This window comes from Pezoporus wallicus, unplaced genomic scaffold, assembly GCF_028554395.1.
Source record: "Pezoporus wallicus isolate ANWC-B61680 ecotype Strahan unplaced genomic scaffold, APGP_CSIRO_Pwel_v1 contig_6484, whole genome shotgun sequence".
Taxonomy (NCBI): domain Eukaryota; kingdom Metazoa; phylum Chordata; class Aves; order Psittaciformes; family Psittacidae; genus Pezoporus; species Pezoporus wallicus.
In genome coordinates, this window is record NW_026638903.1 from 1,855,178 (window position 1) to 1,881,414 (window position 26,237).

The window sequence follows — 26,237 nt, forward strand, 5'->3', positions numbered from 1 at the left end:
CGCTGCCGGGCGCTCCGGCCTCTGAGGAGGCAGCCCTGCGAGGGGGAGCAGCTGCCCGGCAGGCGGACAGCCAGCCCAAGAAGAGCACCTCAGCCCTCGACCCTTCCGCCCCCTCCCACCCTCGACAGCCGCCCAGCCCGCTGCCGTACCCACCACCCATAGCCGCCCCGCGACCCTGGCCCGGCCCCGCCGCGCCGCTTCCGCAACGACCTCACCTCTTCCACGTCGAGCCGCTGGCACTTGCAGGCCCCAGAGCAGCGCCCCGCCAAAACTGTGGCAGCCCAGCCCCGCGCCTCCACGCCTCAGCCCCTCACCTTGCACAGACCTTTTTGGCGTGAGGTGCAGCGCTGATTCATGCTGAAATAATTGCACACCTGCAAGACATGGGTGCTTGGGGATCTGGAGTCATGGGCCTAGTGTCCTGTACCTGCTCAGATAACCAGGATTTTTTACAGAAACACAAACAACCCCACTGGCACAGGGTGCCCAGAGAAGCTGTGGCTGCCCCATCCCTGGCAGTGTTCAAGGCCAGGCTGAATGGGGTTTTGAGCAACCTGGTCCAGTGGAAGGTGTCCCTGCCTGTGGCAGGGAGGTTGGAAATAGATGATCTTTAAGGTCCCTTGCAGCCCAAACCATTCTGTGATTCTATAATTCTATGAATTTCAATTATTTTGTCTCCCCGTGCAGCCATGAGGCTCGTATTTATTTCTTTTCCCACCCCCCCCCTTGATCGCTTGTAGAAATGTTAAGACAGTATCCTGGCTGAATGGCTTGGGAAAACACCAAGTAAGGGAAAGAAAATACTTGGTAAAAACTGCAAAACCTGTGAAGGCCGGCTCCATGACCCAAACTGGACATTCCCCCACATCCCTGGTACAGGTACCCACATGAATTACATGAGGACTCTTACAAGCGGTTGACCACTGCCCTGGCTGAGACCACGGCACCCAGTTTTGATTTTACCAACCTCTGAACTAGCGAACACACACCCAGAGAAAATCGCGTCCGAGTTTTTCATGTTGCTGAGGGCTTCTGTAGAATGACCCCAACTAACTCCTCTCCCAGAGCACCAGGAAGCATTTCTGCAGTAAGGTAAGGAGCTGGGATGGCAGAGGTGAAAGCAGTGATACAAGAAACTTCTCTGACTTGGTGCAACAAAATAATATTTTATTGAAAAGTAATTATAAATTATATGTAAAGAATAAACCTCTGCCTAAACACACCCCTTCTCCAGACCATGGAACCACCTCACCAACACCTCATCATGTAACTGTCTGCAAGGATGTATTCTGGCATCTGCCTGGGATTTATGCTAGTTACTAAAATATTTAACACTTTTATCAATGGCCTAGAAGAAAACAGAGCGTCGCTGATAAACTTCACAGATGACATAGGGCCTGAGGGCAGGGTAAATAATGAGATGGAGAGAGTGCTGGTACAGGGTGACCTGATCATTTGACAGCTGGGGACAAGCAAACATGCATTTCAGTAAGGAAGGTCATCGATGAGCTCATTCATGTAAGAGGAAAAAGTGGAGGCTATACTTACCTGATATAAAGCTTTATCGTGGGAAGCACAATATTAAAAGTACAAATGGGTCACAGAGGATTTCCAACTACCAAGGATGGTGCTGTGGCCAAAACCCTCAGCTTTCCTGCAACCTCAGATGTATAAACAGAGCAATCACAAGGAGGAAAGAAGTTGTATCACTCCTAGAGTTGCTGCTGGTTGCTGAAATAGCATGTCTAGTTTTGACATGTTGAGAGAAACCTGAAAAGGGACATGAAAATCACCGAGCAATTAGGAAGCCTTTCTCAGTGAAATATATCACAGAAGGTCAGTCAATTTATTTTTCTGAAGAGAGAGCTAAAAATCCTTAGCAAGACTATAAAATACACGTAATGGCAATAGGGAAAAAAAAAAGTCAGTAATAGTTTTTTTAGTGTCCTGGCAAAACTATCAGCAGTTGAAGCTATAAAATGTTAAAAGAAATGAAAAAACCAACAAAACAGAACGAAACAATCAAACAAAAACCCCACAACCAACCAGAAACCTCCCTCTGTATTTTAAACCATTGGTTAAGCAGAACAGGAATTGTTTACTGTAAATTGCAGTGAATTATCCAATGCTGGAAGGTTTGTAAGTTTTTCTCCTAAAAGTTTTAATCTTGTACAAATGAGAATCAATTCTGGAAAAATTTGCAGCCATTGCTACTTCCATTACTGAATTGGACTATAGTGGCCCCTTTATAATCTGCTGTGATCAATATAAAGTGTGCAGCTGCTTGTAAACAGCCAGAGGGAAGAGATGTGTTTTCCTTTTATTTATATAATTTCAAATACTCTCTGCAGATTTCACCTGGATCTGTTTCTTCCCCCTGGAAAAACACCCCTGCATAGAGTACGAGTCACCCAATGAAAACATTACAGATGAAGATACAGAATCATTCATTGCCAGCACCTATGTTTTTTCGTTTTCTCTTCTTCCCCAGTGTGCCTCAGTGGAACCACTGGCTGATCAGTTCAGCTACACAACAGGGTCATTTGGGAAGGTTTTGAAAGTAAAAGTTTGCTTTACTGTGCAGAAATGGTGCCAGTTTGTGCATGAAAGCACAAAGGAAATAACTCCTAGAGGGAATAAACCTTAAATGCTGTTCCTGCTTTTTGGAAAACTGAAGTTTCTTTGATAGCAGAGCTGAGTCACATGCATTAGTTAGTACCTTTAGCAGAAGTTCTCAGGCACTGACAGAGAATTTAACACCAGAGTGCTGCAAACAAAACAAAGAAACAAAATCTTAGTATTTTGGAAAAAATTGTGTCATACAAAATTTGTGTCATGTCAGTTCTCACAGTCTAAGGAATTAAGAAAACATTTGTAGGAGGCAGCACCATATTTAATTAACTATATTAAATGAAGTTTATACAGGATGAGAATTAAGAAATGAAAAAACAGTCTTCTTATATGCACAAGTTACTGATCCAGACCTGAAAAAGGTGTTCAAGAGTCTGAATATTTCTTCCAATATTACTAATTAATTTACTACAAGATATTGCCTCTCCACTCCCAAAAATATGCTCTTTGCAATAATAAAAAGGGCAATTTCAGGTTTTGTGTTTTAGTTACCATCTGTGAACATTTCACATAGCCAGAATGAGCAGAAAATCCCATGGATTCCCCTCAGACCTCTTTATACAGTCACATTGGTTTTATTTCTGCTTTCTATATTTTTCTGTCTGTGGCATAGAACATTTTAGGCTAAGAAAACTCTACCCTCATTATAATTTTTCAGAGAGAAGACCTTCTAGATGTGTTTCTTCCTAATACGATGAATAGAACAGATTTGCTTTAATGATGCCCACTTGTCCTCTGAGTCAGTGGTCTCCAAAATGTTTTGCCATGCATCTCATCAGTAAAGACATTTTGAGCATGCATCCCTATTATATGGTGGTTTTTTTTTTTTAATTATATACATGTACTACTGCACTAATACATTATATACATTAGAAAACATACACAGAAATATAAATTGAACAAGGATGAGCTAAAGAGGAAATAAACACCACTTTAAAAATATTTAAGTGTACAAAAATTATTTTCTTCCCATACTACACTTTGTAGACTACTGTTCTTGGTATGAAACTATTTCAACCTACCCCAATGCGTTGTCTCAGTGCCTGCAATTTTACTTGAATCAGTTACCCACTCCTCTTTGTGCAGGGGCGAAACTTCTGTTGGTTAGCATTCATCTGGTTACCTCTGAGCCTGCCTTCACCTAAGTTACAGCATAGTAGGGCAATTGCAGCCAATTTGGTGCGGGTTTTTGGTTGTTTTTTTTAAATTAGGTCTGTGAATCTCTGTTCCTTACAGAAGGTTTTTGAAGTACAGTCATTTAGAAACTACTACACTTTCTTTTACAGCCAAATGAACCTCTGTTCCTTCTCAGAATCTGTAATCATTAATACTTTACAGATACGTAACTCATTTTATTTAAATGCCTGTGATTATATAAAAACAGATGTGCAAGTTGGAATAAAACCACATTTAAGTTACTAGTAAAATAGAGAATGTAAAAAAATAAAATTAAAAAAAACCCCAAACAAACAAAAAACAACCCCAAACCCACACCTTGCTACCACAAATGCTTCAATTGCAGAAATTTGTAAGGAGTGTGTGACAGTCTAAATCAACAACCCTTCATACTTCCTGTGCAGATAGTTCTGCTGTGCATCTCTTCTACTAATTTTGCCACGACATTAGAATGCTACCATAATACATGTATCACTGTGAAGAAAGACATGAAATATTTTCCCTTGGTACTGCTAGAAATACTTCAGCATTTCCTGTGAGGAATATTTAAGGAACGGTACAAACACTGACATGACAAACTTCACAAGTGCGTTTGAGAAAGGTTTATCAGGGAAGCATACGCTCTAAAGCCTAACTGGCCAAATACACAGTCATGATTACAGAATCTGCTGTGAGTGTGTGGTTACAAAGGCTCCAGGTTCACTCTCAGGTTCAGAACTACCCACCACCAGTGGCTGTATCTTCTCAGAGGAGTGTCAGAGTAGTAGCCGAATGGCAGAGCGTACACGCAAGATATGCCAGTAGCTGTTGCTCCAGCATAAAATTTTGTTTGGCAAAAGGGTTTACATGTATCTGTTGAGGTGTGGGAGGAGGAAAGTGCTGTGGAAATCTGGGAAGGGGTGAGGAGAGCGTGGAGGCTGTCCTCCTGATGACAAAACATCTCACTGCATCTCTTGGATCTTAGCACTTCATGTGTTGAGCTTTCTGGAATATCTATACAGAAGTGCTATAAGGGGAACTTCCCTGTCCTCAATATTTTTGAGTTTGGCTCAGGGAAATGACCTCTGGGAAGAGAAAGATCCTGTATGGTGCCCCAAGCGAATCAATAGCACATAAAAAGCCCACAAGGCTTAAGACTACTGACAAATACGTCTGCTGCTGCTTCACTTGGGTAATTACAGATTGCTTTATTATTCATGACAATGCTTTATCCCACCTTTGCAAATCTTCTGTCCAGATGAGGAAGTGTCACGTTATAAAATGGCAACACTCAGTGACATCCGCAAGAGCATTCAAGAAATACAGAGCAAACTCAAGAGAACAGAGTTGGTACCTGTTGGAAAAGGTTTACAATCTAATTTTTTATTTTAGTAAGTAAGGCTGTTAAACTACAGGGAGACAACAAACTGAGGAACCCCCAACACAAGAATACATGGCATATGAGAAAGCTTTATGGTTCCATTAAGCTTCTTAAAAAATCACTCACTTTTTTGTCTGCTCTGGGATGGTGAGAGGAAGGAGTGAATTTCAAGGAGTATGCAGCAGTCTGAGATGGAGGTAGAGAATTTTGTGCCTTATTTCTAAAGCTTGCAACTGCATGTAAGCTGCTAGGGACTAAGTGAAGAGTAAAATAACACATAGGTCCCTTTTTGGAAGAGAGACAAAACTACTGTACCTCAGACTGCAGGGTTCAGGTGATCTGCCACTCTAGTACTGATGGAAAGAGAATGTCCTAGTGCTTCTTGGAAGAAAGAAAACCTGAAATACATTCTTTGAAGCAGAAATAAGGAAAGATGAAGCAAAACTCATCTCTGCACTGAATGCATAAAAAAGCATTTCTGTAATCTGTAAGATACTTGGGCATACACAATCTTAGATGAAAAGTGGGTATACCTTCTGTAAATTTCAGATGGCAAAACAATGATTTTTAGCATGTGCTTGCTTACAGGTTCATACGTCTATGGCATACAAATTACTATGTCCTCACCTGATCCAATTTATCCAACCTGGTCATTTCTGGTGATTTTTTAGAGGTTTTCTGGATTTAGAAATCTAATGTTTTAATAAATTTGTGTTATCAGTTCTCAAAGATATCACTTGCCCAACAGGTGTCAAGTCTGGCAGCAAATGGGGTGGGGAAACTGAGAAAGCTCTGAATTTTTAGCAACTGTAGTACCTCCTGGATTCACTAACTGAACAAATATGGAGCAAGGAGTTAAGCAGCTCATTGGAAAACTGGTACTGGACTTTTATAAAGCTGACTACATCCATTTTATTAAGTATTTCACATCATTCTAAATGCCAACGATTGATAGAAATGTTTCCTTCAAAGAAACCAAGGTACAATTTTTTAAAGTGCACAGTTAAAAACTTCCAACAGCACTGGGATACCTTGGCTGTGTTGCAGTATCTCATACTCTGTCACCTCTTTTATTAAATGTTAACATAATACTGCTTGTCATAAACACAGTAAGTCAGTACCATAACGTGTCCAGGATGCATAATGTGCTAAAGTCAAATGACTGTCGGAAACCTTTGTATTTCCTGATTTTTAAAGATTCTTATCTCTCTTCTCTTTTGCACTTAGCCTTTGAAGCTTTTGAACTAGCTTTCATGACACCCACAGAGGTGTTGACTAGAGGCAGAAGTCACCTTATCAGTAAGTGATAAAATGCATGGAAACAAATCTTGAACAGCAATATGGGTTTTAATGTTACTCACAGCCTGGTAAGATAAAGCACATTCAACATTGCCAATGGAAGAGGGAGTCAGCAAATATACAACTTTGAGTCTGCTTTTTTAAGAAATAAGCTGATAACAGCTTGCATGCAATCTATTAAAGAGCAAAACCTACATCCTTTTTACTGGGCAGCAGTTGACTTTAGTTCTGTGTTCCCTTCTCCCAGCTTTGCCAGGGAAGAAATAAGCTGGAACACAAATCCATTCTGTAACTAATTAAAGGGACTCTGAGCTGAGTCTCTCACAAACAAAAAGACTTACAGCAGTAGTCCCTGGATCACTTCAATCACCGTAGAAGAGACATTCACATTTCACTGAAGCTAAGAATTGTCTGCTAGGCAGTCAGATGCAGGAGATTACTCATAGAATTACAACAAGGCATTTTACAAATCTACAAAAATTACTTTAATTAGGGAGTGGTCTAACTAAAACGAATTACTGCCTCCTACTTAAGAGGACACAGCAAATTCTACAGTGAATGGTTACACCCCTCTTAAAATGGCAAGAAGATAATTTTTAGCCTGTGCTTCCTTACAGGATCGCACTTATGTCACACTTATGTCAATAGCTAGAGTCCGCTAGTGCCTTACAGGTAGGAAGGCAGTTGTATATAACTAGCTTCTTATTAGACATCAGCCTACCTACACAAGAAAGAGTGCCGACCTAAATACTCCTTGATCCATCAGCTGGTTTTAATAGCAGCTGGCTGCTTTTCCAAGTGCCTGAAACTCTCCCAGGCACCTGCTGCACAGGAGAGCATAACCTGAGCCCTGGCAGTAATTTGAAGAACTCAGCAAGAACTCTGAGTCATCAACAGCCTGGTCATCCTACTACTTACTTCAAGCTGTTTTGAAAAAAATGCCACTGCCCTTTTGTAGGGTCTTAATCTCTGAGCCAGGATCCCCAGAGCTACCTGTTGCCTTTCATAGGAGTTGAACGCTTCCTTGGCTTGATCAGTCCAGTTTAAACCAGAAGGATTTCCTTTCAGTAGTTTGTATAACTGTCTTATCACTATTCCATAATCATGGATCCAAAGTCGGCACCATCCAGTCATACCCAAGAATGTCTGAAGGCCCCTGATTGTGGATGGTCTTAGCGTTTGGCAAATGGCTTCCTTTCGGGCTGTTTGAAGCTCTCATAGTCCTCTGGTTATTTCATATCCTAAATAAGAGACTCATGTTTGAATTAACTGTGCTTTTTGTTTTGGACACTCAGTCCCAGAAAATTAAACAATTCAACAGTCCATTGAAAATATTCTTCTTTAGTTTCAGTAGCAAGTAGCAAATCATCAATATATTGTAGCAAAGTTCCTGTCTGAGTGGGTGTATTCTAGTTCTAGATTCTAGTTCTCGAGCTAATTGATTTCCAAATATCGTCGGGCTATTTTTGAATCCTTGAGGGAATACTGTCAAAGTTAACTGAGGTTTTTTTCCCATTTTGGGGGTTTCCCCTTCAAAAGCAAACAAATTTTGGCTTTCTTTAGCTAAAGACAGGCAGAAGAATGTGCCCTTTAAGTCCAACATGGTAGACCATTTTTTGTTATTGTTCAATTTGGTTAATAGGGGGTATGGATTAGCTACTACTGGGTGAATATCCTCCACAATTTTGCTGATTGCCCTTAAATCCTGAACTAACCTATAACTCTTTCCATTTGGTTTCTTTACTGGTAAAACAGGGGTGTTATATTCTGATTCACATTCAATTAGCGAACCATATTTTAAAAATTTATCAATTATTTCTCTGATTCCTTTCTGATGCTCTGATTTTAAGGGATATTGTTTTATCTGAACTGGGTGCCCCCCTCATTTTATTTCTACTATAACAGATAAAGCATTTTTAGCCTTACCCGGAACTTCAGATACCCATGCTCCCAGATATACCCGATAAAGACTTCTTCTATTTCAGGGAGGTCCTTCTTTCTGCTTTTCTGTTGAATAAAAGATAAATTCAGGACTTCAATTAATTGTTTGTCTTTAACTTTTAATTCCATTTCTCCTTCCTTAAACGTTATGATTGCTTCCAAATGTTCTAGTAGATCTCACCCTAGTAAAGACTTTGGAGAATTCGGCATTTATTGATGTTTATACATTCCTATTTGTTTTCCCAATTCGTACTCAAATTAGGAAAAGTTGTTTTCCCAACTGTACAGGTCTCAGAAAGAATGCTTTTTCTTGGCAACCAGTAGCTCCCACAACTGTAACAAATTCTTTTCCAATGGAGTCAAACTCTGATTTAACACCGGATAGGCTGCTCCTGTATCCACTAAAAATTCCACCTCCTTTTCTCTGGTCCCTAGCTATGATTTAATCAGTGGATCTGCTAGGGTAGATTCCCCCAGTCCCTGTTAGCCTAGCTCCAATTCAGTCACCAGATCTGTCTGGAGATTCTTTAGGATAGGGCAATATTGCTTCCAGTGTCCAATTTTCCTTCAATATGCATGATGATCCGGTCCCACAGACAAAGGATTTACTTTATCTTTGTCTGACATTCCTCCTCTGCCTCTGCCTCATCCTCTTATACTACTCCCTTTACTAGTTCCTACTTGTCCCAAAGCTGCCACCGTAGCTGTGGCTATGGTACGAGTCAGCTTTTTCTTCTCTACCGGTTCTCGATTTCTATACACTCTCCACACTTCCTCTATCAACTTTTCTGTATCATGATTACGTGGCTCTTTAAACTTCCGAAGCTTTTTCCTAATATCTTCTGATGATTGTCCTAAAAACAGATTGGCTATCTGCTACTTCCTTTCCTGAGGAGGGATCTAACGTAGTAAACTTTCACAACCACTTCCCTCAACCTATCCAAAAACTCGGTGTTTCGGTTTGCCCTTGTTTTACAACAAACAGGGCTGACCAATTTACTGGTTTTGGAATTGCATTTTCCAGTCCAAATTTCATCCAATTTTGATATCTTTTCAAAGCAGCACAATCCTTGGGCAGATTGCAATCCCAGTCTGGTGTTGCAATGGGGATATGATCTTCCACTTTACCTGCTAATGCTCCTGCAGTAATCTGACCACGTACGTGAGCACGGGTTGTTTTTAATACCCACTGTTTTTCCGTTTCAGTTAATGCATCCAGCATTACATCTATGTCCCATCAGTCAGGATCTTGGCTTTTAACAATCAATGCAAACCTTTTTGCCACTCCTATGGGATCATCCCGATACTCTTCCACAGCTAACTTCCAAGCATCCGAATCTCCCATTGAAAAGTTCACCTTTATTCTTGTCTGACCCTCCGGTCCCATTGCCTGTCTTAAAGGTGCCTGAATTACTGGCCCTGTTTTGCTACAAATGCTTGTGGCAATTGGAGTAACATTTTCAGGTCCTTCTGTTCTATCATCAGCAACTGCAACCCCTTCCTCCTTGTCAATATCAGAGGGATTCAGGCCAGGGCACACTCTTCTTGGAAGTACCAGTAATACATAATACTCCACCATATCTTCCTGTTTACTCCTTTTTCTTAACTTTAAACATCTTTCTCCAGTATCACAGGCTGAACAACTTCTCTCCAATTTAGATCCCTGTTTTTCCCTGTCCTTTTCCAAAACTAAAATTAAGGGATCTGGCAGAGCTACATTAATCCCACATTCCCTCTGCCACTCAGGGTGGTTTCTTAATCTGAAAAACATATCTGCATACACTACTTCATCCCATGTCTCCGGGTTCCAGTTGGGATCAGATACAAGGGCACAAACTCATGGCCCCACTGCCTTTGTGCCTTTTTTATTGCTCCGTTTGTTTTTTTTTCCCTACATCTCTCACCCTGCTCTGCAGTGGCTAAAAATCCCTGCCTTGCAACAGCACTTCTGCTTTAACAGTTTCTAGCTCAGAATGTAAATCCGCTACTTGTTGCTCCAACTCTGTGTTCTTACCTACCATTCCTTTGTAGGCAAATAGCAAACAGCCCCCCCTGCGTCCAGCATGGCTCAGTTGCACCTTCAAGTGGGTATGGGGGTTTGTACAAACTCACCTCAATACTTTAACACTCCCATGGGGTCCTTGGCTCCACACAGTTCAGGTCCCACATTAGTGCAAGTTTCTATTTTATCCCACAATGTGCTTCACAGTTCCTGTGTCCACCCCGGTCGCTCCACAGGAGAAGCCACAGCCCGAGGCACTTTCTTATGAAACATAATGACAGCATATTACACAAAAACTTCAACCCGAGCCTGACAACAAAAATACACAGAACAGTGTCTCCTTGTGCAGCTACATGCCCCACTGACCAAGCCCTGCCCTCAACACACATATAAAAGGGATCTCTCAAGTACACTCCACACAACTACAATACTTAGAACACAAATAAAATCCAATTAGACAAACAACTATTAATGATGCAATCACAACATACAGTACAGCATTAACCGTATCATGTTGTCAATACCAAAATCAGTACCATGATAATCTGCAAATTAGGTCAAATACCATCACAGAGTTCCAAACAAATTCGAATGTATACCAATCGGGCACTAGCAGTCGGGTATATGCCTTGCCTATGAGATTTCTGTATCTCGATTTACAGAAGGCTCCAAACAAAAGGTTAACCCATCAAAATCCAAACTCCAAACAAACTCCTGTGCAGGACATCTCCTGTGACTTATGGAAAGTTAACCAAAACAAAATCATACTTACAAAAGAATACCTTCTTAAAGATGGTCCTTGTCTGCTCCTGCAGGGATCCAAATGAGTCGAGGGGTCCCTCCGGGAAAAATTCCTGAGGGCCCTAGGGAGCCCTGTCCTCAGCGGGTCCTGCAGCTGAGCAGAGAGGGTCCCATCTGGGGTACCAAACTGATTCAAAGAACTTGTAAAGAACTCACCAACAAAGTTGGCAAGCAACTATTCTTTATTGCAGTGCTGGGAGACATGGGGGATAGCTCCTCTTAACACACCTTGTCCCAGCATCAATCAGGCTGTGATTATATTGTTTCTTAATATACATATTCATTATATTTCTAGTAATTGACATACATATTCATAACATTTCCCAGAACTACTTCACATAGGTTTACACATATTTGCACATGTGCACGATAGTGGTCTTTGGGACCCCTGGTGGTCATCTCTTCATCATCTTCATCACTTTGGCTGAACTTCAGGTTTGGAAAGTCCTGTTTTCAAGCTGCCCAACACTAGTCCAGTTCTAGCTTGTCATTATGAAACATTTATCCAAAATGTTTCCTTTTTCCTATTATTATTTGCCAACAAGGTCAACGTTGCTTAGCTACAAAGCAGAACTAAATTTACTTCTGTACAGAAGAGTATATTTCATTTTGTACTTCCCTGTTTCAGCAGTGAATCTGTGTGCATCCAGAGTAAACTGGAGGGGCTAATTTACTCTCCATGCAATTTGGAGTTGCTGTTTGCCTGTGCAGAGACACATAGGTGTGTTCTACCTGCCCATGGCTCAAGCATGCTGCGTAAGCAATCTGCTCAAAGCTGTGAGAATCCTCAAGATATGCATGGTCTGTGAACATGCAGGTGGGAGGGGGAGGAAGGAGAAAATTAATTTATCTGCAGAATAGAGGAAGGATGATGAAGATCGGTAGTAGAAGTTTCTTTCACATTGGTATGTATTGACAAAACTAATGAATTCGGTAGTTCAGAAAGTGAGACTTTTCATTTGATTTATGGATCACTGAAAGGGCTGTTTGTAAGGTAAGCCACAGATGGAGAAATATTGATATTGCAAATGAAAGATGAAGGAGATCAGAACTCTTTAAGAGAAGCAAGCATTGTACATAACAACAGCTCAAGAGCCATGTGAGCTGCACAGTCAGAGGAGAGAAGGAACAGAAACTGCTCTGGAGACCAGGACTGTGGATGATAAGGAAATGGCAGAGGTGGCAAGTCACGTTTCAAATTGCAGAGTATGTAACACACAGGAAATCTGTCCTCTATGTTTCTAATCCATTCATAAAGCTAGGCATGGGGTGCACAGGGCTGGGGGAACTGGAGGAGCTGCAGGGCAGGCAGGGGGTGCTGGCAGAGCAGTGGAGAGCTGTGGACTGATACAGAACAATTCACTACAGGGCAGAATGGGTAGGGTAGTTTTAAATATTTTCCCTGAAATATTTTCATACGAGAGAATTACTCTCAACAGGAAACAACAATCATAAACAGAGAAAGAAATTATAAAACCCTCAAAGCCTCAGAAAAGTTGAATATTTTCCAAAAAGCAATTTACACAAAATGTTTTGAGAAACAATAAAGAATGTGGCACCTGAATTCTCTGTCTTCTTCTGAACTGGTTCAGTCTCAAACCTTTGCAAACTAGCAATATCCTGTCCTAAAAAATCAAAAGTTCAGAATCTTGAAAACTACCTTACCTCCCCCACCATAATAAAAGCAAACCCCAAACCTGGTTTGCTTATACAGGCAAATGCAACATGAAGATATAATCAGTAAAACTAAACCTGATTTTAAAAAAAGAAGCGTTTATTCTGAAGACAGGGTTTTGACTAATCAGAGACTATCATCACTTGTCCGCTGCCTAAGTGATTGCGTAAAAGTATATAAATTACCCCACCACCACCACCACTTTTCTCCTCCCCCCTTTCTGCACTCCTCCCCCCTCACTTGCTATCATGTTTTTAAGGAAGACCTTGAGGGCAAGGGTAGGGGAAGCTCAGAGCCTTCCTCAGAGCGGGGATGGGGACAGCTTGGCCAGAAATGGAACTCACCCAGTTTTCCCCTGTGACTACAGTCACTTTCAACTACAACTACTACTACTACTACTACGATGACAACTGCCCATATCAGAACCTGCAACATATGTCTACTTTTCTCCCTATCCTGTACACTGCTCTGTTCCTGGTGGGCATTGTGGGCAACTCCATCCTGATAGCAGCCTTAGTCTTCAAGCGACGGGTCCAGAGGCTGATTGACATCTTTATCATCAACCTTGCTGCATCTGACTTCATCTTCCTCATTACACTTCCGCTCTGGGTGGACAAGGAGGCATCGGATGGGAGCTGGAGGGTAGGAGCTTTCCTCTGCAAAACTAGTTCCTATGTCATCTCAGTCAACATGTACTGCAGCATCCTCCTCCTCACTTGTATGAGTGCTGACCGGTACCTCGCTATAATGCATCCCTCTATCGCTAGACGGCTCAGAACAAGATCCTACTGCAGTGGACTCTGCATCTGTGTCTGGTTATTATCCTGCTGCTTAGGAATGCCAACCCTTTTGTCCAGAGAACTGAAGAAGCACTATGGAAAGACTTACTGCACAGACAAAGCCGTGACAGAAGCCAAGCAGATTATGTCACTGATGCTTTTAATCCTGGCCTTCTTCTTCCCACTGTTGAGTATCTTAACCTTTTACTGCTCCATCACCAAAAGACTCTGTGTGCATTATCAGAGAACTGGGAAACATGATAAGAAACTGAGAAAATCCATCAAGATTGTCTCCATTGTAGTAGCAGCTTTTGTTATCTCCTGGGTTCCCTTCAATCTTTTCAAGCTTATGGCCATCCTTTTGGGACTCATGAAGCAGCCTGACTGTTTTCCTGATATGGTTGCCCAGCTGGGTATGAAGGTGAGCAGCCCTTTTGCTTTTGCCAATAGCTGTGCCAACCCTTTCATTTACTATTGCTTTGACAACTACATCCGCAGAGCCATGCTTCGGTGCCTGTGCCCATGGGTGAAAAGCAGTGGCAGCGGCAGCAACCTGGATACTCTGGACACTCGCCTAAGCCACTCCTTATCCAATTTTATTGCCGGGGAGAATGCTGCTAGGAAGAGGAAGCGCTCTGTGTCCCTCTGACAGGGAGCTGGGACTGCACAGGAAGGAACTTCTCTCTCCAAAGACAGCAGGCAAAGAATAAAGTGAGAGAAGCTGAAAACAAAAGGAGAGATTAACGACAAAGGTGCAAATGTAATGCAGCTGGCACTTCAGGTGGGAGGAACTGCTTCCCTTTAAATGCAGATCGATGGAATAGGAAACGTTAACCACAGATTACGGTTCACAGAGATCACTGTGTCACTGAATGGTGTAAAGCAGAAACCATCGTGCCAAGAAATATCCACAAATGCTTATACCAGAACCCCAGCACAAGTGCTACAAACTAAGACGAATCATGTGACTCAGATAAAGCTGTTGTGAGGCAAGCTTTGAACTTTTACATGTATATATCTATATATATATGTTTTTATTCTGTGCGGAGCAAGAAAAACAACACAAGTGTTTCTTCTCTCTGGTTCCTAGCTCACCAACAAACATGTCACAGTGGCCTCAAACCAGCCTGATACATTCTGGGGGTTTGGAGGTTTTCTGAATTTAGAAATCTAATGTTTTGATGGATTTGTGTGTTACTAGGTCTTGCAGCTTGAGTCCTGTGCATTTTTCTTTAAGTCTCAGCTTCTTACTATGGCATTAAATCTTCAGCCCGATTTCTGATTTCAGAAAAAAAGCTAACTTGAAGGCAGAGAAACGAGAAAAGAAGCAAAAGCAATACTTCATTTAACCTTTCTCTTAAAGGCAAAAAACCCAACAACAACAAAAACACTTGTGGGTTTTGAGACTTCTTTGAGGTTCTGACACAATTTCTGACTGCTTAGGTTGTTCGTACAGTGGTGTAACAGACCTGCAGACCTGCTAAAAGGTTTTAAATGGAAGACAGCTACACCAGCCAACATAACTCATAAGAAAGAGAGAGCAATGTGCAAAGCCTGAAGACCTGGCTACTGTCTGGACAGCAGGGAAAAGAAAAGGTGAACTGAACAATGGAAGAGGTATCTCTCTCATGTACCTGCAGCACGAGTGCATTCAGTATAGCTTTTCTTTTCACACCTCTGTATGTTCTAAACATCTGTAAATGGGGATGACTATTTTGGGTGTTACAAATAAATCCTGGTATTTGCATTTTTTCTTGAGCTTTGCAGTCGTGTTAATGTAGGCAGAGAAATGAAAACAGAGCTCACCCAGCAGCAGCGCAAACCTGGAAACCAAGGCATGGACATCCTGCCCAGCTCCCCAGCCAGTTCCCTGCTGTGCCCACAGGCTCACACAGCAAACCCTCATTGGAGCTGTAAAGAGCTGGCACTGCAGGGTCAGCCGAGGCATTGTCTTTCAGCAATTCCTGGTGCTGCTGTATGCTCTCTGGCACACAGTAAGATACTTGAATATGTGCCTGCGCTATAAGGGGGGCATCACAGAGACACAGGAACTTTTTTGCTCTCCCCTCCCTTCACCACATGCATATTTTTCTCTCCCCTCTTCTAAAAGATTTTGGTTGCCTTCCTCCACGTGACAGACTTTTTCCCCCATACCTAAAGACCAAACTGCTTCAGGCTTACAAATGCATGAAGAGCATCAACTGTGTTTTCAGACCTTCCAGTGTTTGAAAATAAGAACAGTGTCAGTTCAAGTTTTAACCCTGTTTGCAGTGTCCCTCAAAAACTACTGTCTCAATGGCCTCTTCTCAATCTCTCAGCCTCCCTTCACCTTTACTAGTACATGAAACTTATTTTAATTACAAAAAGAAGCTTAAGACTTGCATTTCAACTAACTTACAATTTTTATTACAGAAAAAAAAATCACATCTTAGTAAGTCAGATCTCACTCATTATTTCCTTAATCCCCACCCAAAGCAGAACTGTGTCTTTGGAATATAATCAGTCTACAAGGCTTAAAATAAATTTAAGTTAGGGCTGTCACTTTTTTTTTTTTTTTTTTGGCTTTTTGTTGTTGTTTTTTTTTGTTTTGTTTTTTTTTTTACTTCATTAATTAATACTTCAGTAATTTAATACCTCAAAATGCCAGATCAAATTGGAACAATGACTAAGGAACATCTACCAAGGTCTCCTTCCATTGCCTAAAGCTGTAATACAGGCGTTTTGGGGAAAAAAAAAACCAAACTGATCAAATATTGCCAGGTTTGACGAGAATTATATATAAATTCCACAGCAAATGCTCCCCATGAGCAAGAAAAAATACAGAAAAGGCAACTAATTCAACAAAGCAAACCTCTCTGGATGCTTTTAGGCACTCATCCAAAAGACCGCACCCTACGAAGGCACTTATTTCGCTCTTGTAAACCGCAAGACATCTACTGGACATTCTCATGACAGTGTAAATGTTATTTTACATTATTTTTTCCAAAGAAAAGGTAGCCTATGCTTGAACAAACGTACTACTGGAATTTTCACTATTCCATGTTACTATTCATTATTTGTTTGTTAGCACTCACACAGCTTAGAATGACACCAAACTTATGGTGACTGCAAGTATTTAATGTGGTGGACTTGTGTAATGTAACAGGATGCCTATTTTATCTGTTAAAAGAACTTAATGGCTGTAAAGTGGCTTGCTATATGAAATGGAAATGCTGCAATTCTGGTACGACACCTGCAAAAGATCTTGTATAGTAATTTGCACTGTTTATTTTTTCCTCCACTTTTATTATTTTAAAATAAGTCCAATATGGTTGCAGTTAAGGAATACGGTTTGGATTTTTGTAATCTGTCAAATCCTTTCATTGTCATGAAAAGGTAGCAAAGCAATTACTAGGAAATCTGTCAGCAGATCTGGATGGAGAACATTCATCTACCCATCCCACAAACCTTTTCATGATTTTGGAGATGCTTTTGTATGTCTTGAAAGAAATCAAGACTTTTTGAGGTTTTACATGAAAACAACTACACCACCAGCAACACTCTCAACAATCTAGAGATTGGTGCATCTTCCTGAGATGTGCATAATGAAAATTGGAGTGCCTCTGCTTCCTGCTGTAAATCAGGACCTGCTTATATGCATCTCTTGGGTCTCCATTTTGGCTTCGATGAATCAAACATTTTTCAGAAAGAAAGTATTTCATCTCAATACAGAGAAAAATTGTACCCAGATCTAAAGCTTACTTAAATGGACAAAGAATTTTTGTAACCTTCATTTCAGCACCAGATGTGTTAACACTAACAACTGTACCACCTCTAATTTTGGTACTTCGAGTTGCAGATGACCGAGTAAAATGTCTCACAGGGGATAGTTTCAGATCCAAAATTATTAGGGCTACCTTACTGCCCTCCAACAAGTAAGACAAGTGTTGTAGTCACTGCACTGAACTGACACTTAACAAGTACTGCAGTAAAGGCTGGCTCTTGGAAGCTAAGAGGAGAGCTTGCACTGACTAAGGTGCACCAAGATGTCACCTGCAACTTCTTGTTCTGGCTCTGTTAGACTGGTGGGATGTAAAGCCCCTCACAGGGCGTCTGTGCCTCAGGTTTGGAATAGGCTGAATTGCAGTAAGAACACTTCCTGACTTTGCAAAGATGCTGCAATGATACATATGTTGACTCCTGCACAGGCACAGTAAGGTCCTTTACAAAAGAAGAGGTTTTTTCAGGTGCTTGTAAGGTACTGCTGAACAGTACAAAGAGATGTCAGCTGAGGGGTGGGAATACTTCTAGCAGTTACACACCTCTAGAATACTAAATTGTTGTCTATCCCTGTATGATCACTTGTATTCATAAGGTTAAGAGGGACTTGTGAGTAGATTTGCAAGCTGCGAGCACAAATCATTATGTATTCAAAAATTTCTAACTGAAACAGTTGGACTCGATGATCTTAAAGGCCTTTTCCAACCTAAACAATTGTATGATTCTTCTCTTGTTTAGAAGCCTTCACACAGTTAAGGAGCACGTTTCATGGTAAGCTAAGAACAGAAAGCAGTGACCACAAATGGCCTAAAGACCATCCTCAATGGGAAATCCATCCACTCAGGCTATTTCCCAAATATGCTAGTGTTCTGCATGTCACCAGATAAAGAGATATCAGTCCATTAGAGAACAATTAGTGCACTCTAGGTTTCAATAACAACCCAAGCACCTGCTCAGTTTGCAGATGCAGGTGCTCACACTTGCTGCAAGTAACAGGGAGTTTTGGACTATCTCACTCTCAGTAAAAGCCAGAGGGAGTCTGGTTCCAAAGATTTAGGCAGCTAAGACTGGAGTGTATAATAAAATAAAAGAATGGAAAATATGGGAGATGAGAAAGCAAGTGGATTGGAAACCAACCGCCTTCAAGAATAAAGGCAGCCTTCTACATGTGACTCAGTAAAAAAGCCTTGCCAAAGGGTAGGCTGCTTGGGTTGACACTTATTTTTAGATATAAATTAAAATATAGGTATTATTTTCCCAGCTCACCTCTGCTACCTTTTGTAACAGATTGCAGCAGCTTTGGAAATAGAAGCCACACGTTATGGTTTGACAGCATACAACACTATCAGGATCGATCATCTAAACAATGCATTGTGACCAAAACATGTATTTTCAAACTTCAAAACAGTTTCCTTATTAGTAAGAGAGCAGATTCTTAGTCAGAAGTTCCCACTAAGTCTAGTTAGTGAATATTCTTCCTCTACTGTTTAATTTTCACATTTTCTAGAGCACATGGGATTTTACCAGAAGGATTGCAACAACAGATCTCAGAAAAGAAGAGACCCATGTTTCTCTTTAAATTTGGACTGCATTTAGCTGCTAGGGAAGGCGACAGGGGAAGTAAGGTACGAATCTGTGATCAAAGAAAATGCTTCCCACAAAATGATTACTAAATTCAGAGACTTTCATTTGTAAATGCCTAGTTTCAGATCTTTTGCAAAGAAAAGATTCCCAAAAAGGACTATGCAGTCGCTTTCTGAGCAGCAGGTTCTTAAAAAATAAATGATGCATCCAAAAGTCCCTAGTCTATTCTGGAAAAAAAACATCATCTCTGTCTTTTACTGTGAAAGGGAGACCCAGAACCTGAGGACCCTCTCTCTTTCTAAACTGATAAAACTAGTTATATGAATATAAAAGAACAGCAGTTCCTCAAAGGATGCCCTTTGTTTTACCCTCAATTTGAGGCAAAGAAAACCAGATTGTGAAACTGTGTGGCTCTCTGCTCAGAGAATGAAACTTGGTCAGTGTTTTTTTAATCAATCCAGCTTTTCAGTCTTGCTTTAAAACTGGCATGCAAAATGACGAGAAAGTCAGACTTAAAATGCAAAGAGCATTTTTTCCACTGAGGGACACAGTGTATAAATAAATACCCAGCACATATCTGCCCTATATAGTACCATGCACCTGACTTGGCCACTCACATAACTTCCCTCTATGCACTGCCTAAGCACCTGCATGACCACAACACCCATTTCCCCTGTTACCTACTCCTCACCCTCCCTCCTCTGGGAACCACAGAAACATTTACCCACACCTCAAACAGAGCAAAACATTCAAACCATTATGAAAAGACTTAAAAAAATAAAAGAGAGCAAGAGAGAGAGGTGCATATTTGGTTTTGCATAGCTTTGAACCTGTGGGTACAATCACGCCACTTAAGGAAATGTAGCAGCTAAGAGTAGAAGCTTGATAGCTTTCAAGAAAGACGTATAGGTATATAAATATCCACTCTCCTCATAACTAACCATTATGGATGGAAGGATCTTAAGAAGCAAAGATACAAATGCCCTGAAAAGTGCAATGGCAAGTCCATGATCCCCCAGTAGCTCAGCTGTAGATAAGGTGCCAGATATTCTGACTTCTAGTCAAAGATTATGGTACTTCAGACCATTCAGGAACACTCAAGTAATTGCAAAACCCTTGTGGGTATCTCACCGAGAGAGAGAAAAAGGCTCAGGCAACAGCAGAACAAAGAGCATATGGCAGATATGAAACGTGCTAAGACAAAGTACCCATGAGAAACTAAGCTGTTTCTTCAAAGCAGAGCTACCACACAGGAAAAATAAAAAGACAAGACTAGATCTAGCTAGAGAAAGGGAGAGAATAAACAAGCCTTATAATCCAATAGCTTCTAGGGCTAATGTTTTGGCAGCATGAATCAATGGTGGTGTGGCATGCTCACATTTACATAGCCACTTTAGAGGTTGCAGTTATCCTGAGGCTATTAAAATGTCTGATTCATGAAATGAGATGTAACCCTCCTACTATTCTAATTTTTAAGAACTTGTGCAACTAGAATAGGTCCTTACCTCCGCTGTCACCCAAATAAATACCAAATGAAGTCAGTGGGGAAATTGCTGGTATTGTTGAAATCAGCTGGAGTTTTTTACAACTAACTCCACGAGAGTTGGGTCTGGATGAATCACAGAATGGTTTGGGTTGGAAGGGACCTTAAAGATCATCCAGTTCCAAACCCCCCTGCAATGGGTAGGGACACCTTCCACTAGACCAGGTTGTTTAAAGCCCCAAAAGACAGAAAGCCTAACTAACCCAAAGTCTACCTAACCAGTAGTGAATCCAACTGGATTAGGGTGCTCTCTATCAGAGTTCATGATGATAATGATTCACCTCCAAAAGGTCTGAAGACCCACAAAACTCCTATGATTATATGGCCTCACTCATCCATATTTAGAGGAGCCACCTGAATAGATGCTTCCAGCTGTGCTGCTGGACTAGGTTTTCTGGTAGTACTAGCTGCATCTTCCTTAAATTGCCTTTAAGCAACTTGGACAAAGTAGGGCAAGATCATGCCAATCTAGGCACCTGTGTTTTCTCCTAAGGCATGCATACTCTTCTCAATGTAATTGTAAGAAGGTGAGCCAGTATTGCCAGTAGACACAGGGACCTCCCCTAGGCAAGCAGTGTAGATCCTTCTGTAGTTTGTGCGTGGTTTAGACTTCCTTTATACCAGAGTGTGAACTGGTAACTGCAACACTGGGAGCTCTGAACCTCCTCATCCAAATGCATCAACCCCAGGAAGGGGCAGCAAAGATACAGTGATGGGAATATCAACAAGCCTCAGGGAATGGGGACTGTCTGCTTGGCTTGCAAGCTGACAGTGAAATGCATGCTGCCATTTCTTCATCTATACAAACCTGTGAACTAGTCAAATACAAGTAGCTCAGGTATCCTAACCCATGCAGCTAACACAGCTTTGGCTGCACTGTAGACCAGTGCATCACACAGTGAAAAAACAGTGGTTTGAGGGTTTGAAGGCTGAGTCCCCTCTCCATTCTATGCAGCAAAGCTAGTGCCTTCCTCCAGCACCCAGCAGCTGGACACAAAGCATCTCTGGGGAACATCCCCTAAAGATCAGGCGAAACCAAGCCTGCCACCCTCAAGCGTGGGGTTCAGGATGAAACAAGATTTCTGCCATGGAAAGGGACCCAGCTAGGAGAGTGCTGGAGGGAGCACTCCCTCCAGGAAAGTGAGCTTTCCACTCTGCCTGCCGGAAGGCTGTCCTTCCACAGTAGTGTTTCCATCCCTGTACACCCAGCCTTCCCACAGCCACCAGTCTGGCTCTCACCAGACCTCTGGCACAGCCAAACAGGCACCAGGGCTACAATTAGTGTGCTGCTCTACCTCTGGATGCCTCCCAGGCAATGCCCATTTCTGCCACACCTAAGAGTCAGAGGTGGACAGTGAGGTTAAGTGGCTCAAAAAAGATCCGTATTTGCCTCAAGACCAGATAGGAGAGCATGCGCCCTAAATCAAGTCCTGTGAAAAGGTCCACAGGAAGTGAAAAAGGAAGATTACAATAAAAACAGGATTTCCAAAACGTTGCACATAATGAACAAGATATACATTATAGTTAGTCTTATAAACTAAAACAACAGCAAAAAACAGTTGTCAGTTGATCTTATGCTGAATTCAGGCTTTGCATGGAAGTGTCCACCATTTTGCAGGCAGAAAAACAAACCAAGGGCTCCTGCCACAACAGTGAGCATGAACTGATGAGTCTGCCAAACACACGTAGAGTGAAGGTGATAAACTGTGGTGTAAAAACACAAAGGCTGAGATGTCTGCTAACAGCAGTAGAATGCTACTGGGTTTTAACATAGTGTCTCATGTTCACAGAAAGGACAAACAGTGACATGTAACCGTCTTCCTTTTTACTTTAAGAAAGCAAACTTGTATTCTGACTCATGCTTTAACATGAGTGGCATTACCAGTGCAGCACAGCTGTTAAAGACTTCAGGCAATCATCTTGTTCACTAACTAAAATCACATACATATAGATTATCCTTGACATGTATCTGTCAAAAACCAAAAGGGTAGGTCATCATTTATCTTCAGAATTCACAAAATCCACTGAAAATTATAAGACGCTATGCAAATATATTCAGAGGATCCTTTTAATTGTTTTTGGACTCTTAAGTTTAACCACATGCTTTCTTTGCAAACATGAGGGGAAACAAACCTTCATTTTCAAAGAAATTTGATGGGCTTTCAGAATATAACCACTTATGAGCATCACCAGACTGTTGGCTCAGTCATGGAACAGACACACTCCAACAGCTTAGATGCTTCAAAACCTGTTTTTTTATTTACCCAGTTATTGAAGTCAGGTCTGTGATTTACTCCAGCAAGGGAGTCAACCATAAGCCCTGGTACCCTGTGGGAGCAAGTGCTTGTGGAGTACTGAAGAACTTTCTGCATTCATGCTCCATATTCTATGTGTTATGACATGAGTTAGTAATGTCTGCATTATCTTCTAGCCCTCTATGGTGGCTAGCTGCCAATGAGTTGCCCAAAAGACTTCTGACAGTGCCAGGTATTTCTGTCTTCTCTCTTGTCTTTTGCCACAAGCAATTTTCTCCAGGTTGGCAGATGACAACTGCCTGCAGCATATTTCTAACACAGCACATGAACTGGCAAAAATCACTTACCTACATTGAGTCAACTCGATATAGAAGTATTTCTTTTCCTTCCTCATTAAGCCACCCAGTGCACCCTCCATAATACTATCTGACAGAGCAAAAGGTGCTTACATCTGAAGTGGAAAAATTTTAAACATGACCGCTAATAACGAGTCCTCGAAAGAAGGACAGAGTTTGTACGTACAAAGGGCATTTTTACAAATACAGAAGTTAATCAGATTAATTACTGTTTTGGATGAAGCATAGCTTCTCAATACTAAAGTATTAGATGTCATGTATATGTGTACTGATTTCATACAGTAGATCTTTATTTTTCTGAGGTACTAAAGTACTATTTGGGAAAATGGACAAGTCCAAATAAAACCAACATTCTCTCCCTCCAGCAATATCTACCAGAGTTATTTTTACAAAATATGACTTCTATCGAGTCAAGCTTATTATTATAATACTAAAAGCACCTTTCAAATCTACAACTACTGCAAACTTTTACCTGCCAAAAAAGACTTGATGAGCTACTTAAGTTGCTAAAATAACTGTGTAACTATGTAGCGCCAACAATTTTTGACACCCAAAAACCAGAAATATGAGACTTCCCGCTTTCATGCCAAGCAAACCAGCTCAGAAGCATGAGAAACCTAAAATGCTCAAATTAGCTAACAGCTACAGGGGCAGTTTAACTGACCAAAGAGAGCGTTAAACTATGGTTTAATGTTACAGCAGCCTGTAACTATAACAAGGTTTGGTTTGTGAGGGGTTTTTTCTTAAAAAGCCCAAACTTTGTGCTTTATGGACACAACTGAAGACAGGTTAGTCCTGCAGATCATGCAGCCACACCAGCTGTTTTACAGTTCCGCGCTCCCCAAGCAGCAAAGCTGACCTGAGAACACCATTTTGAAGACCTCTCTGTGGGTAAAGTTACCTGGGAGGTTCCATACTCCACTCCAAAGGGAGCAGTCCTCTATTGGCAGGACTTTCATCATTATACCCCAGAGAAAGGCAAGATACAAAGGAGCCTTTGAAGAGAAGAGAAAATGTTACAATTAGGGAAAAAATCATCTTTAAGTGATTGTTCTAAGCAGTAACCTTAATCCACTTGTTTTCTAACACTGAGTTACACATTTTCTCTTGCACCTGCAGCTTTCACCTCTTAAGCGGACTCTCTGAATAAAGCATCCTCTAACCTAACATCTGAACCTGTTTGACAAGGGTGCTACTGTAAACCTAGAGATGGGAAGCTGTTTTGTACAGAAAATAAAAGATCTGTGCTCTTCACTGCCATATATCACAGCTGTACTTGTAAGTATTTATTCTACTGTTAAGATCTTCAGTAATCAGTGCAACTTGGGGTCCATAGCAATTTCTCTTATAAACTGTTTCCAGATACAGCAGTGAGCAACTTAGACAACTCCCACGGAATATGGATGGTCCCAGTGCTGTGGCGCACATTCAAACACCACATTTACGCTGCTGGAAAACTTTAATGAAGCAGTTTTATCACAGCTCCTGTCAAGGCAGGAGCTTGCATTTGTACTGCAATTTTCTCTGTTTTTGAATAGCAAACCCAGAATGCTTCTTAAAGCTTTTTTTCTTTTTTTTTTGAGAAGTGGCCTAGTTCCATATCTTCCTCAAGTCTAAGTGTAAAGAGGAATTCTGTAATATGGCATCAGTTGGTTTGGCACAATATTACTCCCCCCCAAAACCAAGGGTCTGAAGCACAGTATAGTCATTATACACCCAAGCTACAAGAACTCCTCCCTCACTGGTACGCACACAGGTAAGCAGCAAACATAAGCGAAAAACGTCTTTCTACCCGTTACCGAAACAACATTCAAACCGTCCCCACCCAACACCACCCAGCTGCAGCCCCTCAACCCCAACTCAACACATGCCAAAACACCCTTCCCCTTCCACAAGCTCTATGCTAAGCCTTCCCTCATTGGGAGAGTGATTTGCCTGTCTCAGCCGCACCAAAAGGTGGGTTTATTGCTGTAAAACTGCTCCTCCGTTCCCCCTAAGCACCCTTGCCCGCCTCCCCGAGTCTCCCCAAGTAGGGCTGTGGATCCCCTTGGCCTTCCCAGGCGAGCCCTGTGGTGCCCGGCCGAGGGGAGGCTCCCGGGCCCGCTGCCAGAGCCTACCTGCGCTCCAGGGCTGCTCCCGCCCGTGCCGCTGCCCCGGCCCTGAGAAGGGCGGGAGTGCTGCTGGCGCGGCGGCGGCGCGGCTGGGAGCGGGGCCGGAGCGAGGCGGGGGTTAGCGATGGTGGTGGGCAGGGGGGATGCCGACGGCATCGCGTGCGAAGCGGGCCGCGGCGGCGGTGTCGCTCTGAGTCAGTGCTCGCCGCGACGGAGGAGGCCGCGGGCTGTGAGCGAAAGGGAGGCAGAAGCTGACTGATCTCTGCCGCCCGCCGGCGGGCTGCCTGGCACGCAAGGCTTGCTGCACCCACCCGCTCTTCGCCGGCACTGCGCTGCCCCACCGCTGGCCGCCCTCCTTCCCCTCGCCCCGGCCACTCTCAGCGGCCCCTCCTCAGACGCTTCTCCTGGCCCCGTCGGCTAACCCCGTCCCTCCTGGAGGGCTGATGGCTGCTTTCCTCCTTCGGCCACCGCCCGGCCTCCCCGGGAGCCACCTGCTTTTTGTGGGTGACAGTCGTCGTTGTTGGCACCGCGTACACACAGATATCCCCTCTCACACAGTCCCTTTTGTGATTTTGGTGTTTACTTTTAAAATCCGAAGAAGCTTCTCGGCTAAAAGTATGTGGGAAGCTCAGGACCATCGGCAAGAAGGTAGTGTCAGCTCTGCACCTCGCTGGGCATTCACCATCTTTGGTCCGCTCCCTCACGGCGACGGCACCTCTCGGTCCCTGCTTGCACAGCACAGCCGTGGCTGCCATCGCCAGAGGACAGCAAAATACAGTACCTGTAGATAGAAATGTGTGTGTGGAGGTGAAATTACTGCATAGCTCTTCAAATGTGACTACCAGCCATAAATTTCAGACACTACGCAGGAATAATAACCCCCCATGTCAGGGGGTTGGAACTGGATGATCTTAAGGTCCTTTCCAACCCAAACCATTCTATGGTTCTGTTTCTATGACTATTCC

The 26,237-nt window shown here is 42.3% G+C and overlaps 2 protein-coding genes and 1 long non-coding RNA gene across 3 annotated transcripts in view; 2 read left to right on the plus strand and 1 right to left on the minus strand.

The window, feature by feature from the left end:
• The window catches only part of LOC130601185 (protein NYNRIN-like), a 216,194-nt gene that overhangs the window by 67,322 nt on the left and 122,635 nt on the right, over positions 1-26,237 (plus strand). The gene's annotated exons all lie outside the window — the stretch shown is intronic.
• On the minus strand, positions 2,302-24,534 carry LOC130601210 (uncharacterized). Its single transcript, XR_008972618.1, has 2 exons — positions 24,063-24,534; positions 2,302-2,767 (listed from the first exon to the last, which is right to left on the minus strand). It is a non-coding gene; the product is annotated as an uncharacterized LOC130601210 (long non-coding RNA).
• Positions 12,941-15,422, plus strand: GPR15 (G protein-coupled receptor 15). Its single transcript, XM_057413108.1, has one exon. It carries the CDS (start codon positions 13,198-13,200, stop codon positions 14,311-14,313), a length of 1,116 nt encoding a protein of 371 aa, XP_057269091.1. The 5' UTR covers positions 12,941-13,197; the 3' UTR covers positions 14,314-15,422.